The sequence below is a fragment of the Oncorhynchus nerka genome, linkage group LG23 (assembly GCF_034236695.1).
Source record: "Oncorhynchus nerka isolate Pitt River linkage group LG23, Oner_Uvic_2.0, whole genome shotgun sequence".
Lineage (NCBI taxonomy): Eukaryota > Metazoa > Chordata > Actinopteri > Salmoniformes > Salmonidae > Oncorhynchus > Oncorhynchus nerka.
In genome coordinates this window covers 4,021,362-4,040,490 of record NC_088418.1, presented here as the reverse complement: position 1 = coordinate 4,040,490, position 19,129 = coordinate 4,021,362, and the positions used below count along the sequence as shown (strand labels likewise).

At 39.6% G+C, this 19,129-nt stretch overlaps 1 protein-coding gene across 2 annotated transcripts in view; it reads right to left on the bottom strand.

Moving 5' to 3' along the window:
* Window positions 1-1,324: 1,324 nt before the first annotated feature.
* The window catches only part of srd5a2b (steroid-5-alpha-reductase, alpha polypeptide 2b), a 65,994-nt gene continuing 48,189 nt past the window's right edge, over window positions 1,325-19,129 (bottom strand). Inside the window, exons 5-8 of one of the 2 annotated variants that reach the window (XR_010460645.1) lie at window positions 17,100-17,250; window positions 6,768-6,848; window positions 6,507-6,648; window positions 1,741-1,816 (exon numbers count right to left, since the gene is read on the bottom strand). Coding sequence is in view for 1 of the 2 variants with exons in the window: in XM_065007794.1 (XP_064863866.1) it covers window positions 1,750-1,816; window positions 17,100-17,250 (218 nt within the window). In the remaining variant the exon portion in view is untranslated. Of the gene's footprint in view, window positions 1,817-6,506; window positions 6,649-6,767; window positions 6,849-17,099; window positions 17,251-19,129 lie in introns of both variants that reach the window. The other variant, XM_065007794.1, reaches the window with a different exon arrangement.

The following is a 19,129-nucleotide window of genomic DNA, read 5'->3' as shown; positions in this document are numbered from 1 at the left end:
GGTATGTCCGACAATTTAAATAAATACATTGAATGAGAAGATAAGAGGAAATCCTCTTCAAGAACACAAAAACCTCGTTGTCCGCTAAGGTTTCAATGGTTGTTGAATTCCTAACCATACCACGTGGAGCATTGGCTACACGGGTGGAAATGGTTCAACTCTGAGACTATCGACCCCTACAGAATGAAAGCAAAATCTTAGATAGTGATTACTAGTCTGCAGCTAGAAATTATATCAACCTGGGATGCGAAGACCGACAACCGCCGAAACATCTATTTTTATGGGAACATTTCTGAATGGTAGTCTGAAGTATCCATTTTAACCACGAAAGACTTGATCTTCAGGGAAGCAGAGAGAGAGGGACTCCGATGAACTCTCCAGCAGACGGACGATTCCAACAAAGATCACGACGACACACCGAGCGTAAATATTGAATGTGTAAAGGATTAGCATTTCAATTCATTTAATTATCAACCGTGTAGCGATTCCTTTTTTTGTCTTTCCCGCCCTTCTCAGACCACACCCACTTCCCTTTGTTCACCAAGCAGTCATTTCAGCTCAGCCCACTAAGGAACCTCCCTAATCATTTCCTTGTAACCATAGCTACTGTTTGTTTATGCATTTCTGTGATCATTTAGTTAGTTAGTAAATAAATGATTAAGACAATTGATGTATGGATGTTTCATAGTAAAGACTGGGTTCGTGCAGATAACCAACGATTTACAACGTTTGGAATGAGACTAACGTGTGTATGGATGATTCATAATGAAGGCTGGCTTCTTGCAGATAACCAACAACGTACGACGTTAGGAATGAGACTGACGTGAGGTAAAGAATAATTAATTAATCAGAAATTAAAATATCTGAAGAGTTAAATTAGGAAAATTATAACTTGGTAATCTGAAGATGTTCCTTGGTGCCCCGACTTCCTAGTTAATTACATTTACATGATCAGTTTAATAACGTAATAATAATTACAGAGAATTGATTTGATAAAATAACAGTCTTCACTTTTAATGACGCCAAAGACACGACACAGGTTATGAGCTCTACTGTCTATATGCAGATATCTAGGTAGATCTCTACTGTCTATATGCAGATATCTAGGTAGATCTCTACTGTCTATATGTAGATATCTAGGTAGATCTCTACTGTCTATATGCAGATATCTAGGTAGATCTCTACTGTCTATATGTAGATATCTAGGTAGATCTCTACCGTCTATATGTAGATATCTAGGTAGATCTCTACTGTCTATATGCAGATATCTAGGTAGATCTCTACTGTCTATATACAGGTCATCTAGGTAGATCTATACTGTCTATATGCAGGTCATCTAGGTAGATCTCTACTGTCTATATGTAGATATCTAGGTAGATCTCTACTGTCTATATGTAGATATCTAGGTAGATCTCTACTGTCTATATGCAGGACATCAAGCTAGATAAATACTGTCTATATGTAGACATCTAGGTAGATCTCTACTGTCTATATGCAGATATCTAGCTAGATATATACTGTCTATATCTAGATATCTAGGTAGATCTCTACTGTCTATATGCAGGTCATCTGATCATATCTGGACTTTGTCCCAAATGGCACACTATTCCCAACATAAAGTAATGCACTACGTTTGAACAGAGGACCACATAGGGAATAGGATGCTGTTTGGAATGCAAGCCCGATCTAAAGAGCTTGTTTGGGGTCTCCCAGTCCTATGGTTGGGAATGCAGGAGCTTCATCTGTTCTTTAGAAGATGAATGGAATCAGAGCTTTCCGTGACCTGGGGTAGTCATGGAATGTCTCACGGTAGTACCTGTGACAGAGGGAGAGGACAAGGATCATGAATAAATGTACACTCCCAGATTTGGACAAATGTCTACCATAGGTTTAGCCTGGTCCTCCATTCTGACCTCTTGTTTCACGTCATTGTGTAGCGAAACCAAATGTAAGCTTGCGAGACCTGGACATACATACAGAAAAGTACGCCCTGTGGGGGCGTACAAGGCCCCCATAGGTTGGTCAAGCATCAACAACTAGGTAGATCTCTACAGTCTATATGTAGAGATCTAGGTTATGTGATGTAAATCAAATCAAAGTTAATTTGTCACGAATACAACAGGTGTAGTAGACCTTAAAGTGAAATGCTTTACTTATAAGCCCTTAACCAACAATGCAGTTAAGAAAATACCCCCCCCAAAAAAAAAATGTAAAAGTAAGAGATAAGAAAAACAAATAATTAAAGAGCAGCAGTAAATAACAATAGCTACGTTACAGAGTCAATGTGGAGGCTATATACAGGGGGTACCGGTACAGAGTCAATGTGGAGGCTATATACAGGGTATTACGGTACAGAGTCAATGTGGAGGCTATATACAGGGTATTACGGTACAGAGTCAATGTGGAGGCTATATACAGGGTATTACGGTACAGAGTCAATGTGGAGGCTATATACAGGGTATTACGGTACAGAGTCAATGTGGAGGCTATATACAGGGTATTACGGTACAGAGTCAATGTGGAGGCTATATACAGGGTATTACGGTACAGAGTCAATGTGGAGGCTATATACAGGGTATTACGGTACAGAGTCAATGTGGAGGCTATATACAGGCGGTACCGGTACAGAGTCAATGTGGAGGCTATATACAGGGTGTTACAGTACAGAGTCAATGTGGAGGCTATATACAGGGTATTACGGTACAGAGTCAATGTGGAGGCTATATACAGGGTGTTACAGTACAGAGTCAATGTGGAGGCTATATACAGGGTGTTACAGTACAGAGTCAATGTGGAGGCTATATACAGGGGGTACCAGTACAGAGTCAATGTGGAGGCTATATACAGGGTATTACGGTACAGAGTCAATGTGGAGGCTATATACAGGGTGTTACGGTACAGAGTCAATGTGGAGGCTATATACAGGGTGTTACGGTACAGAGTCAATGTGGAGGCTATATACAGGGTGTTACAGTACAGAGTCAATGTGGAGGCTATATACAGGGTGTTACAGTACAGAGTCAATGTGGAGGCTATATACAGGGTGTTACAGTACAGAGTCAATGTGGAGACTATATACAGGGGGTACCGGTACAGAGTCAATGTGGAGGCTATATACAGGGGGTACCGGTACAGAGTCAATGTGGAGGCTATATACAGGGGGTACCGGTACAGAGTCAATGTGGAGGCTATATACAGGGTGTTACAGTACAGAGTCAATGTGGAGACTATATACAGGGTGTTACAGTACAGAGTCAATGTGGAGGCTATATACAGGGTATTACGGTACAGAGTCAATGTGGAGGCTATATACAGGTGGTACCGGTACAGAGTCAATGTGGAGGCTATATACAGGGTATTACGGTACAGAGTCAATGTGGAGGCTATATACAGGGTATTACGGTACAGAGTCAATGTGGAGGCTATATACAGGGGGTACCAGTACAGAGTCAATATGGAGGCTATATACAGGGGGCACCGGTACAGAGTCAATGTGGAGGCTATATACAGGGGGTACCAGTACAGAGTCAATGTGGAGGCTATATACAGGGGGTACCGGTACAGAGTCAATGTGGAGGTTATATACAGGGGGTTCCAGTACAGAGTCAATGTGGAGGCTATATACAGGGTGTTACGGAACAGAGTCAATGTGGAGGCTATTTACAGGGGGTACCGGTACAGAGTCAATGTGGAGGCTATATACAGGGGGTACAGGTACAGAGTCAATGTGGAGGCTATATACAGGGTGTTACGGTACAGAGTCAATGTGGAGGCTATATACAGGGTGTTACAGTACAGAGTCAATGTGGAGGCTATATACAGGGTGTTACAGTACAGAGTCAATGTGGAGGCTATATACAGGGGGTACCGTACAGAGTCAATGTGGAGGCTATATACAGGGGGTACAGGTACAGAGTCAATGTGGAGGCTATATACAGGGTGTTACGGTAGAGTCAATGTGGAGGCTATATACAGGGTGTTACGGTACAGAGTCAATGTGGAGGCTATATACAGGGTATTACGGTACAGAGTCAATGTGGAGGCTATATACAGGGGGTACCAGTACAGAGTCAATATGGAGGCTATATACAGGGTGTTACGGTACAGAGTCAATGTGGAGGCTATATACAGGGTGTTACAGTACAGAGTCAATGTGGAGGCTATATACAGGGTGTTACAGTACAGAGTCAATGTGGAGGCTATATACAGGGTGTTACAGTACAGAGTCAATGTGGAGACTATATACAGGGGGTACCGGTACAGAGTCAATGTGGAGGCTATATACAGGGGGTACCGGTACAGAGTCAATGTGGAGGCTATATACAGGGTATACGGTACAGAGTCAATGTGGAGGCTATATACAGGGTGTTACAGTACAGAGTCAATGTGGAGACTATATACAGGGTGTTACAGTACAGAGTCAATGTGGAGGCTATATACAGGGTATTACGGTACAGAGTCAATGTGGAGGCTATATACAGGTGGTACCGGTACAGAGTCAATGTGGAGGCTATATACAGGGTATTACGGTACAGAGTCAATGTGGAGGCTATATACAGGGGGTACCAGTACAGAGTCAATGTGGAGGCTATATACAGGGGTACCAGTACAGAGTCAATGTGGAGGCTATATACAGGGGTACCAGTACAGAGTCAATGTGGAGGCTATATACAGGGGGTACCGGTACAGAGTCAATGTGGAGGCTATATACAGGGGGTACCAGTACAGAGTCAATGTGGAGGCTATATACAGGGGGTTCCAGTACAGAGTCAATGTGGAGGCTATATACAGGGTGTTACGGAACAGAGTCAATGTGGAGGCTATTTACAGGGGGTACCGGTACAGAGTCAATGTGGAGGCTATATACAGGGGGTACAGGTACAGAGTCAATGTGGAGGCTATATACAGGGTGTTACGGTACAGAGTCAATGTGGAGGCTATATACAGGGTATTACGGTACAGAGTCAATGTGGAGGCTATATACAGGGTGTTACGGAACAGAGTCAATGTGGAGGCTATTTACAGGGGGTACCGGTACAGAGTCAATGTGGAGGCTATATACAGGGGGTACAGGTACAGAGTCAATGTGGAGGCTATATACAGGGTGTTACGGTACAGAGTCAATGTGGAGGCTATATACAGGGTGTTACGGTACAGAGTCAATGTGGAGGCTATATACAGGGTATTACGGTACAGAGTCAATGTGGAGGCTATATACAGGGGGTACCAGTACAGAGTCAATATGGAGGCTATATACAGGGGGTACCGGTACAGAGTCAATGTGGAGGCTATATACAGGGGGTACCAGTACAGAGTCAATGTGGAGGCTATATACAGGGGGTACCAGTACAGAGTCAATGTGGAGGCTATATACAGGGTGTTACAGTACAGAGTCAATGTGGAGGCTATATACAGGGTGTTACGGTACAGAGTCAATGTGGAGGCTATATACAGGGGGTACCAGTACAGAGTCAATGTGGAGGCTATATACAGGGGTACCAGTACAGAGTCAATGTGGAGGCTATATACAGGGGGCACCGGTACAGAGTCAATGTGGAGGCTATATACAGGGGTACCAGTACAGAGTCAATGTGGAGGCTATATACAGGGTGTTACGGAACAGAGTCAATGTGGAGGCTATTTACAGGGGGTACCGGTACAGAGTCAATGTGGAGGTTATATACAGGGGGTACCAGTACAGAGTCAATGTGGAGACTATATACAGGGTGTTACGGAACAGAGTCAATGTGGAGGCTATTTACAGGGGGTACCAGTACAGAGTCAATGTGGAGGTTATATACAGGGGGTACCAGTACAGAGTCAATGTGGAGGCTATATACAGGGTGTTACGGAACAGAGTCAATGTGGAGGCTATTTACAGGGGTACCAGTACAGAGTCAATGTGGAGGCTTTATACAGGGGGTACCGGTACAGAGTCAATGTGGAGGCTATATACAGGGGGTACCAGTACAGAGTCAATGTGGAGGCTATATACAGGGGGTACCGGTACAGAGTCAATGTGGAGGTTATATACAGGGGGTACCAGTACAGAGTCAATGTGGAGGCTATATACAGGGTGTTACGGAACAGAGTCAATGGGAGGCTATTTACAGGGGGTACCGGTGTCGAGGTAATTGAGGTAATATATACAGTTCAAGTCGGAAGTTTACATCCACTTAGGTTGGAGTCATTACAACTTGGTTTTCAACCACTACACACATTTCTTGTTAACCAACTATAGTTTTGGCATGTCGGTTAGGACATCTACTTTGTTCATGACACAAGTAATTTTTCCAACAATTGTTTACGGTTAGATTATTTCACTTATAATTCACTGTATCACAATTCCAGTGGGTCAGAAGTTTACATACACTAAGTTGACTGTGTCTTTAAACAGCTTGGAAAATTCCAGAAAATTATGTCATGGCTTTAGAAGCTTCTGATAGGCTAATTGACATCATTTGAGTCAATTGGAGGTGTACCTGTGGATGTATTTCAAGGCCTACCTTCAAACTCAGTGCCTCTTTGCTTGACATCATGGGAAAATCAAAAGAAATCAGTCAAGACCTCAGAAAAAATTGGTAGACCTCCACAAGTCTGGTTCATCCTTGGGAGCAATTTCGAAACGCCTGTAGGTACCACGTTCATCTGTTAAGGACAACAAAGTCAAGGTTTTGGAGTGGCCATCACAAAGTCCTGACCTCAATCCTATAGAACATTTGTGGGCAGAACTGACAAAGCATTTACGAGCAAGGAGGCCTACAAACCTGATTCAGTTACAGCAGCTCTGTCAGGAGGAATGGGCCATAATTCCCCCAACTTATTGTGGGAAGCTTGTGGAAGGCTACCTGCAACGTTTGACCCAAGTTAAAAAATTTAAAGGCAATGACACCAAATACTAATTGAGTGTATGTAAACGTCAGACCCACTAGGGATGTGATGAAAGAAATAAAAGCCTAAAGAAATCATTTTCTCTACTATTATTCTGACATTTCACATTCTTAAAATAAAGTGGTGATCCTAACTGTCCCAAGACAGGGAATTTTTACTCTGATTATATGTCAGAAATTGTGAAAAACTGAGTTTAAATATATTTGGTTAAGGTGTATGTAAACTTCCCACTTCAACTGTACATGTAGGTAGAGTTATTAAAGTGACTATATATATACAGAGAGTAGAAGAGGGTAGGGCAATGCTGGGTAGCCATTTGATTAGGTGTTCAGGAGTCTTATGGCTGGACCTGGACTTACACTGGGGAGGGAAAATGGCTAATTGGGCCCAATTTGGACATTTTCACTTTTGTTGCCAGCGGTTTAGACATTAATGGCTGTGTTGAGTTATTTTGAGGGGACAGCAAATGTACACTGTTATACAAGCTGTACACTCACTACTTTACATTGTAGCAAAGTGTCATTTCTTCCGTGTTGTCACATGACAAGCTTAAACATAAGATATTGCAGTTTTAACGTGCTGCTGGTAGGACATACGTGCTTTCAGTTCATCCCATTTATTTTCCAGTGATTGAACGTTACCGAGCAGGACGGAAGGCAAAGGCAGATTAGCCACTCGTCGCCTGAAAGGCACCCTGATCTTTTCCCGCAAAATCTCAGTTTCCTTCTCCAGGAAATGCTGGGGATCTGGGCCTGGTCAAGGTGTCTGTAGTACCTCCTGTCCGACTCATTAAAGAAGAACTCTTAGTCTAATCTGAGGTGAGTAATCGCAGTTCTGATGTCCAGAAGCTCTTTTCGGTCATAAGAGACGATAGCAGCAACATGATGGACAAAATAAGTACAAAACATGTACAAAGCATTATGTATTAACAAAATAGCATGGTTGGTTAAGAGCCGATAAGACCGCAGCCACCCACTCCAGCACCATCTTTTATGAGATGATCTACTGTCTATATGTAGATATCTAGGTAGATCTCTGTCTATATGTAGATATCTAGGTAGATCTCTACTGTCTATATGTAGATATCTAGGTAGATCTCTACTGTCTATATGTAGATATCTAGGTAGATCTCTGTCTATATGTAGATATCTAGGTAGATCTCTGTCTATATGCAGATATCTAGGTAGATCTCTACTGTCTATATGTAGATATCTAGGTAGATCTCTACTGTCTATATGTAGATATCTAGGTAGATCTCTACTGTCTATATGTAGATATCTAGGTAGATCTCTACTGTCTATATGTAGATATCTAGGTAGATCTCTACTGTCTATATGTAGATATCTAGGTAGATCTCTACTGTCTATATGTAGATATCTAGGTAGATCTCTGTCTATATGCAGATATCTAGGTAGATCTCTACTGTCTATATGTAGATATCTAGGTAGATCTCTGTCTATATGTAGATATCTAGGTAGATCTCTGTCTATATGTAGATATCTAGGTAGATCTCTACTGTCTATATGTAGATATCTAGGTAGATCTCTACTGTCTATATGTAGATATCTAGGTAGATCTCTACTGTCTATATGTAGATATCTAGGTAGATCTCTACTGTCTATATGTAGATATCTAGGTAGATCTCTACTGTCTATATGTAGATATCTAGGTAGATCTGTCTATATGTAGATATCTAGGTAGATAAATACTGTCTATATGTAGATATCTAGGTAGATCTCTGTCTATATGTAGATATCTAGGTAGATCTCTGTCTATATGTAGATATCTAGGTAGATAAATACTGTCTATATGTAGATATCTAGGTAGATCTCTGTCTATATGTAGATATCTAGGTAGATCTCTGTCTATATGTAGATATCTAGGTAGATCTCTACTGTCTATATGTAGATATCTAGGTAGATAAATACTGTCTATATGTAGATATCTAGGTAAATCTCACTGTCTATATGTAGATATCTAGGTACATCTCTACTGTCTATATGTAGATATCTAGGTAGATCTCTGTCTATATGTAGATATCTAGGTAGATCTCTGTCTATATGTAGATATCTAGGTAGATCTCTGTCTATATGTAGATATCTAGGTAGATCTCTACTGTCTATATGTAGATATCTAGGTAGATCTCTACTGTCTATATGTAGATATCTAGGTAGATCTCTACTGTCTATATGTAGATATCTAGGTAGATCTCTGTCTATATGTAGATATCTAGGTAGATCTCTGTCTATATGTAGATATCTAGGTAGATCTCTACTGTCTATATGTAGATATCTAGGTAGATCTCTGTCTATATGTAGATATCTAGGTAGATCTCTACTGTCTATATGTAGATATCTAGGTAGATCTCTACTGTCTATATGTAGATATCTAGGTAGATCTCTGTCTATATGTAGATATCTAGGTAGATCTCTATATGTAGATATCTGTCTATATGTAGATATCTAGGTAGATCTCTACTGTCTATATGTAGATATCTAGGTAGATCTCTGTCTATATGTAGATATCTAGGTAGATCTCTACTGTCTATATGTAGATATCTAGGTAGATCTCTACTGTCTATATGCAGATATCTAGGTAGATAAATACTGTCTATATGTAGATATCTAGGTAGATCTCTGTCTATATGTAGATATCTAGGTAGATCTCTGTCTATATGTAGATATCTAGGTAGATCTCTGTCTATATGTAGATATCTAGGTAGATCTCTGTCTATATGTAGATATCTAGGTAGATCTCTACTGTCTATATGTAGATATCTAGGTAAATCTCTACTGTCTATATGTAGATATCTAGGTATCTAGGTAAATATCTACTGTCTATATGTAGATATCTAGGTAGGTCTATATGTAGATATCTAGGTAAATCTCTACCGTCTATATGTAGATATCTAGGTAGATCTCTACTGTCTATATGTAGATATCTAGGTAGATCTCTACTGTCTATATGTAGATATCTAGGTAGATCTCTACTGTCTATATGTAGATATCTAGGTAGATCTCTACTGTCTATATGCAGATATCTAGGTAGATAAATACTGTCTATATGTAGATATCTAGGTAGATCTCTGTCTATATGTAGATATCTAGGTAGATCTCTACTGTATATATGTAGATATCTAGGTAGATCTCTGTCTATATGTAGATATCTAGGTAGATCTCTACTGTCTATATGTAGATATCTAGGTAGATAAATACTGTCTATATGTAGATATCTAGGTAGATCTCTGTCTATATGTAGATATCTAGGTAGATCTCTACTGTCTATATGTAGATATCTAGGTAGGTCTATATGTAGATATCTAGGTATATCTATCTCTACTGTCTATAGATATCTAGTAGATATCTAGGTAGTAGATCTCTACTGTCTATATGTAGATATCTAGGTAGATAAATACTGTCTATATGTAGATATCTAGGTAGATCTCTAGGTAGATCTCTACTGTCTATATGTAGATATCTAGGTAGATCTCTACTGTCTATATGTAGATATCTAGGTAGATCTCTACTGTCTATATGTAGATATCTAGGTAGATCTCTACTGTCTATATGTAGATATCTAGGTAGATCTCTACTGTCTATATGTAGATATCTAGGTAGATCTCTACCGTCTATATGTAGATATCTAGGTAGATCTCTACTGTCTATATGTAGATATCTAGGTAGATCTCTACTGTCTATATGTAGATATCTAGGTAAATATCTACTGCCTATATGTAGATATCTAGGTAGGTCTATATGTAGATATCTAGGTAAATCTCTACTGTCTATATGTAGATATCTAGGTAGATCTCTACTGTCTATATGTAGATATCTAGGTAAATCTCTACTGTCTATATGTAGATATCTAGGTAAATCTCTACTGTCTATATGTAGATATCTAGGTAAATCTCTACTGTCTATATGTAGATATCTAGGTACATCTCTACTGTCTATATGTAGATATCTAGGTAGATCTCTACTGTCTATATGTAGATATCTAGGTAGATCTCTGTCTATATGTAGATATCTAGGTAGATCTCTACTGTCTATATGTAGATATCTAGGTAGATCTCTACTGTCTATATGTAGATATCTAGGTAGATCTCTACTGTCTATATGTAGATATCTAGGTAGATCTCTACCGTCTATATGTAGATATCTAGGTAGATCTCTACTGTCTATATGTAGATATCTAGGTAAATCTCTAGGTACTGTCTATATGTAGATATCTAGGTAGATCTCTATATGTAGATCTCTAGGTATATGTAGATATCTAGGTAGATCTCTGTCTATATGTAGATATCTAGGTAGATCTCTCTCTACTGTCTATATGTAGATATCTAGGTAGATCTCTACTGTCTATATGTAGATATCTAGGTAGATAAATACTGTCTATATGTAGATATCTAGGTAGATCTCTACTGTCTATATGTAGATATCTAGGTAGATCTATACTGTCTATATGTAGATATCTAGGTAGATCTCTACTGTCTATATGTAGATATCTAGGTAGATCTCTACTGTCTATATGTAGATATCTAGGTAGATCTCTACTGTCTATATGTAGATATCTAGGTAAATACTGTCTATATGTAGATATCTAGGTAGATCTCTACTGTCTATATGTAGATATCTAGGTAGATCTCTGCCTACCTAGTCTATATGTAGATATCTAGGTAGATCTCTACTGTCTATATGTAGATATCTAGGTAGATCTCTACTGTCTATATGTAGATATCTAGGTAGATAAATACTGTCTATATGTAGATATCTAGGTAAATCTCTACTGTCTATATGTAGATATCTAGGTAGATCTCTACTGTCTATATGTAGATATCTAGGTAGATAAATACTGTCTATATGTAGATATCTAGGTAGATCTCTGTCTATATGTAGATATCTAGGTAGATCTCTACTGTCTATATGTAGATATCTAGGTAGATCTCTACTGTCTATATGTAGATATCTAGGTAGATCTCTACTGTCTATATGTAGATATCTAGGTAGATCTCTACTGTCTATATGCAGATATCTAGGTAGATCTCTGTCTATATGTAGATATCTAGGTAGATCTCTACTGTCTATATGTAGATATCTAGGTAGATCTCTACTGTCTATATGCAGATATCTAGGTAGATCTCTACTGTCTATATGTAGATATCTAGGTAGATCTCTACTGTCTATATGTAGATATCTAGGTAGATCTCTACTGTCTATATGTAGATATCTAGGTAGATCTCTACTGTCTATATGTAGATATCTAGGTAGATCTCTACTGTCTATATGTAGATATCTAGGTAGATCTCTACTGTCTATATGTAGATATCTAGGTAAATCTCTACTGTCTATATGTAGATATCTAGGTAGATCTCTACTGTCTATATGTAGATATCTAGGTAGATCTCTGTCTATATGTAGATATCTAGGTAGATCTCTACTGTCTATATGTAGATATCTAGGTAGATCTCTACTGTCTATATGTAGATATCTAGGTAGATCTCTACTGTCTATATGTAGATATCTAGGTAGATCTCTACTGTCTATATGTAGATATCTAGGTAGATAAATACTGTCTATATGTAGATATCTAGGTAGATCTCTACTGTCTATATGTAGATATCTAGGTAGTCTCTACTGTCTAAAGATATCTAGGTAGATATCTACTGTCTATATGTAGATATCTAGGTAGATCTCTATGTACTAGGTAGATCTATATGTAGATATCTAGGTAGATCTCTACTGTAGGTCTATATGTAGATATCTAGGTAAATCTATATGTAGATATCTAGGTAGATCTCTACTGTCTATATGTAGATATCTAGGTAAATCTCTACTGTCTATATGTAGATATCTAGGTAGATCTCTACTGTCTATATGTAGATATCTAGGTAGATCTCTACTGTCTATATGTAGATATCTAGGTAGATCTCTACTGTCTATATGTAGATATCTAGGTAGATCTCTACTGTCTATATGTAGATATCTAGGTAGATCTCTGTCTATATGTAGATATCTAGGTAGATCTCTACTGTCTATATGTAGATATCTAGGTAGATATCTAGGTAGTCTATATGTAGATATCTAGGTAGATCTCTACTGTCTATATGTAGATATCTAGGTAGATCTCTACTGTCTATATGTAGATATCTAGGTAGATCTCTACTGTCTATATGTAGATATCTAGGTAGATATCTACTGTCTATATGTAGATATCTAGGTAAATCTCTACTGTCTATATGTAGATATCTAGGTAGATCTCTACTGTCTATATGTAGATATCTAGGTAGATCTCTACTGTCTATATGTAGATATCTAGGTAGATCTCTACTGTCTATATGTAGATATCTAGGTAGATCTCTACTGTCTATATGTAGATATCTAGGTAGATCTCTACTGTCTATATGTAGATATCTATATGGTATCTAGGTAGATCTCTACTGTCTATATGTAGATATCTAGGTAGATCTCTACTGTCTATATGTAGATATCTAGGTAGATCTCTACTGTCTATATGTAGATATCTAGGTAGATCTCTGTCTACCGTCTATATGTAGATATCTAGGTAGATCTCTACTGTCTATATGTAGATATCTAGGTAGATCTCTACTGTCTATATGTAGATATCTATATGTAGATATCTATAAATCTCTACTGTCTATATGTAGATATCTAGGTAGATCTCTACTGTCTATATGTAGATATCTACTGTAAATCTCTACTGTCTATATGTAGATATCTAGGTAGATCTCTATATGTAGATATCTACTGTCTATATGTAGATATCTAGGTAGATCTCTACTGTCTATATGTAGATATCTAGGTAGATCTCTACTGTCTATATGTAGATATCTAGGTAGATCTCTACTGTCTATATGTAGATATCTAGGTAGATCTCTACTGTCTATATGTAGATATCTAGGTAAATCTCTACTGTCTATATGTAGATATCTAGGTAGATCTCTACTGTCTATATGTAGATATCTAGGTAAATATCTACTGCCTATATGTAGATATCTAGGTAGGTCTATATGTAGATATCTAGGTAAATCTCTACTGTCTATATGTAGATATCTAGGTAGATCTCTACTGTCTATATGTAGATATCTAGGTAAATCTCTACCGTCTATATGTAGATATCTAGGTAGATCTCTACTGTCTATATGTAGATATCTAGGTAAATCTCACTGTCTATATGTAGATATCTAGGTACATCTCTACTGTCTATATGTAGATATCTAGGTAGATAAATACTGTCTATATGTAGATATCTAGGTAGATCTCTGTCTATATGTAGATATCTAGGTAGATCTCTGTCTATATGTAGATATCTAGGTAAATCTCTACTGTCTATATGTAGATATCTAGGTAGATCTCTACTGTCTATATGTAGATATCTAGGTAGATCTCTACTGTCTATATGTAGATATCTAGGTAGATCTCTACTGTCTATATGTAGATATCTAGGTAGATCTCTACTGTCTATATGTAGATATCTAGGTAGATCTCTACTGTCTATATGTAGATATCTAGGTAGATCTCTACTGTCTATATGTAGATATCTAGGTAGATCTCTACTGTCTATATGTAGATATCTAGGTAGATCTCTACCGTCTATATGTAGATATCTAGGTAAATCTCTACCGTCTATATGTAGATATCTAGGTAGATAAATACTGTCTATATGTAGATATCAAGGTAAATCTCTACTGTCTATATGTAGATATCTAGGTAGATCTCTACTGTCTATATGTAGATATCTAGGTAGATCTCTACTGTCTATATGTGTAGATCTCTACTGTCTATATGTAGATATCTAGGTAGATCTCTACCGTCTATATGTAGATATCTAGGTAGATCTCTACCGTCTATATGTAGATATCTAGGTAGATAAATACTGTCTATATGTAGATATCTACGTAAATCTCTACCGTCTATATGTAGATATCTAGGTAGATCTCTACTGTCTATATGTAGATATCTAGGTAAATATCTACTGCCTATATGTAGATATCTAGGTAGATCTCACTGTCTATATGTAGATATCTAGGTAAATCTCTACTGTCTATATGTAGATATCTAGGTAAATCTCTACCGTCTATATGTAGATATCTAGGTAGATCTCTACTGTCTATATGTAGATATCTAGGTAAATATCTACTGCCTATATGTAGATATCTAGGTAGGTCTATATGTAGATATCTAGGTAAATCTCTACTGTCTATATGTAGATATCTAGGTAAATATCTACTGCCTATATGTAGATATCTAGGTAGGTCTATATGTAGATATCTAGGTAAATCTCTACCGTCTATATGTAGATATCTAGGTAAATCTCTACCGTCTATATGTAGATATCTAGGTAGATCTCTACTGTCTATATGTAGATATCTATGTAGATATCTAGGTAGGTCTCTACTGTCTATATGTAGATATCTAGGTAGGTCTATATGTAGATATCTAGGTAGATCTCTACCGTCTATATGTAGATATCTAGGTAGATCTCTACTGTCTATATGTAGATATCTAGGTAGATCTCTACTGTCTATATGTAGATATCTAGGTAGATCTCTACTGTCTATATGTAGATATCTAGGTAGATCTCTACTGTCTATATGTAGATATCTAGGTACATCTATACTGTCTATATGTAGATATCTAGGTAGATCTCTACTGTCTATATGTAGATATCTAGGTAGATCTCTACTGTCTATATGCAGGACATCAAGCTAGATAAATAGCCTGTATAGATTATGTTGGTGTAGCCTGTATAGAATATATTGCTGTAGCCTGTATAGATTATGGTGCTGGAGCCTGTATAGATTATGGGGCTGTAGCCTGTATAGATTATGGTACTGTAGCCTGTATAGATTATGGTGCTGTAGCCTGTATAGATTATGGTGCTGTAGCCTGTATAGATTATGGTGCTGTAGCCTGTATAGATTATGGTGCTGTAGCCTGTATAGATTATGTTGCTGTAGCCTGTATAGATTATGGTGCTGTAGACTGTATAGATTATGGTGCTGTAGCCTGTATAGATTATGGTGCTGTAGCCTGTATAGATTATGTTGCTGTAGCCTGTATAGATTATGGTGCTGTAGACTGTATAGATTATGGTGCTGTAGCCTGTATAGATTATGGTGCTGTAGCCTGTATAGATTATGGTGATCTAGTGTTAGAGCCTGTATAGATTATGTTGCTGTAGACTGTATAGATTATGGTGCTGTAGCCTGTATAGATTATGGTGCTGTAGCCTGTATAGATTATGGTGCTGTAGCCTGTATAGATTATGGTGATCTAGTGTTAGAGCCTGTATAGATTATGTTGCTGTAGACTGTATAGATTATGGTGCTGTAGCCTGTATAGATTATGGGGCTGTAGCCTGTATAGATTATGGTGCTGTAGCCTGTATAGATTATGGTGATCTAGTGTTAGAGCCTGTATAGATTATGTTGCTGTAGACTGTATAGATTATGGTGCTGTAGCCTGTATAGATTATGGTGCTGTAGCCTGTATAGATTATGGTGCTGTAGCCTGTATAGATTATGGTGATCTAGTGTTAGAGCCTGTATAGATTATGGTGCTGTAGACTGTATAGATTATGTTGCTGTAGACTGTATAGATTATGGTGCTGTAGCCTGTATAGATTATGGTGCTGTAGCCTGTATAGATTATGTTGCTGTAGACTGTATAGATTATGGTGCTGTAGCCTGTATAGATTATGGTGCTGTAGCCTGTATAGATTATGGTGCTGTAGCCTGTATAGATTATGGTGCTGTAGCCTGTATAGATTATGGTGCTGTAGCCTGTATAGATTATGGTGATCTAGTGTTAGAGCCTGTATAGATTATGGTGATCTAGTGTTAGAGCCTGTATAGATTATGGTGCTGTAGCCTGTATAGATTATGGTGCTGTAGCCTGTATAGATTATGGTGCTGTAGCCTGTATAGATTATGGTGCTGTAGCCTGTATAGATTATGGTGCTGTAGCCTGTATAGATTATGGTACTGTAGCCTGTATAGATTATGGTGCTGTAGCTGTATAGATGATGGTGCTGTAGCCTGTATAGATTATGGTGCTGTAGCCTGTATAGATTATGGTGCTGTAGCCTGTATAGATTATGGTGCTGTAGCCTGTATAGATTATGGTGCTGTAGCCTGTATAGATTATGGTGCTGTAGCCTGTCTAAATTTACATTTCTGCCTCGTGTACCTGTGGTGGTGGACTGCCCGTCGTCCAATAAAGCACATACTGCAGAAGGCAAAGGAGAAGGTAGTCAGCGACCAGGTTGCCATGGCGTAGCCAAACCACTCCACAATTTCACCAAAGTAGTTGGCCCCCGACACGTATCGAAACAGACCACCTGGGGGAGAGGACACATACTTAAATAGACCACCTGGGAGAGGACACATACTGAAACAGATCACCTGGGAGAGATGACACATACTGAAACAGACCACCTGGGAGAGGACACATACTGAAACAGATCACCTGGGAGAGATGACACATACTGAAACAGACCACCTGGGGGAGAGGACACATACTGAAACAGACCACCTGGGAGAGGACACATACTGAAACAGATCACCTGGGAGAGGACACATACTGAAACAGACCACCTGGGAGAGAGGACACATACTGAAACAGACCACCTGGCGGAGAGGACACATACTGAAACAGACCACCTTTGGAGAGAGGACACACACTGAAACAGACCACCTGGGGGAGAGGACACATACTGAAACAGACCACCTGGGGGAGAGGACACATACTGAAACAGACCACCTGGGGGAGAGGACACATACTGAAACAGACCACCTGGGGGAGAGGACACATACTGAAACAGACCACCTGGGGGAGAGGACACATACTGAAACAGACCACCTGGGGGAGAGGACACATACTGAAACAGACCACCTGGGGGAGAGGACACATACTGAAACAGACCACCTGGGGGAGAGGACACATACTGAAACAGACCACCTGGGAGAGAGGACACATACTTAAATAGACCACCTGGGGGAGAGGACACATACTGAAAAAGACCACCTGGGGGAGAGGACACATACTGAAACAGACCACCTGGGAGAGAGGACACATACTGAAACAGACCACCTGGGGGAGAGGACACATACTGAAACAGACCACCTGGGAGAGGACACATACTGAAACAGACCACCTGGGAGAGGACACATACTGAAACAGACCACCTGGGGGAGAGGACACATACTGAAACAGACCACCTGGGGGAGAGGACACATACTGAAACAGACCTCCTGGGAGAGGACACATACTGAAACAGACCTCCTGGGGGAGAGGACACATACTGAAACAGACCACCTGGGAGAGAGGACACATACTGAAACAGACCACCTGGGAGAGAGGACACATACTGAAACAGACCACCTGGGGGAGAGGACACATACTGAAACAGACCTCCTGGGAGAGAGGACACATACTGAAACAGACCACCTGGGAGAGAGGACACATACTGAAACAGACCTCCTGGGAGAGAGGACACATACTGAAACAGACCACCTGGGAGAGAGGACACATACTGAAACAGACCACCTGGGAGAGAGGACACATACTGAAACTGACCACCTGGGAGAGAGGACACATACTGAAACTGACCACCTGGGAGAGAGGACACATACTGAAACAGACCACCTGGGAGAGGACACATACTGAAACAGACCACCTGGGGGAGAGGACACATACTGAAACAGACCACCTGGGAGAGAGGACACATACTGAAACAGACCACCTGGGAGAGAGGACACATACTGAAACAGACCACCTGGGAGAGAGGACACATACTGAAACAGACCACCTGGGGGAGAGGACACATACTGAAACAGATCACCTGGGAGAGGACACATACTGAAACAGACCTCCTGGGGGAGAGGACACATACTGAAACAGACCACCTGGGAGAGAGGACACATACTGAAACAGACCACCTGGGAGAGAGGACACATACTGAAACAGATCACCTGGGAGAGAGGACACATACTGAAACAGACCACCTGGGGGAGAGGACACATACTGAAACAGACCACCTGGGGGAGAGGACACACACTGAAACAGACCACCTGGGGGAGAAGACACACACTGAAACAGACCACCTGGGGGAGAGGACACATACTGAAACAGACCACCTGGGGGAGAGGACACATACTGAAACAGACCACCTGGGGGAGAGGACACATACTGAAACAGACCACCTGGGGGAGAAGACA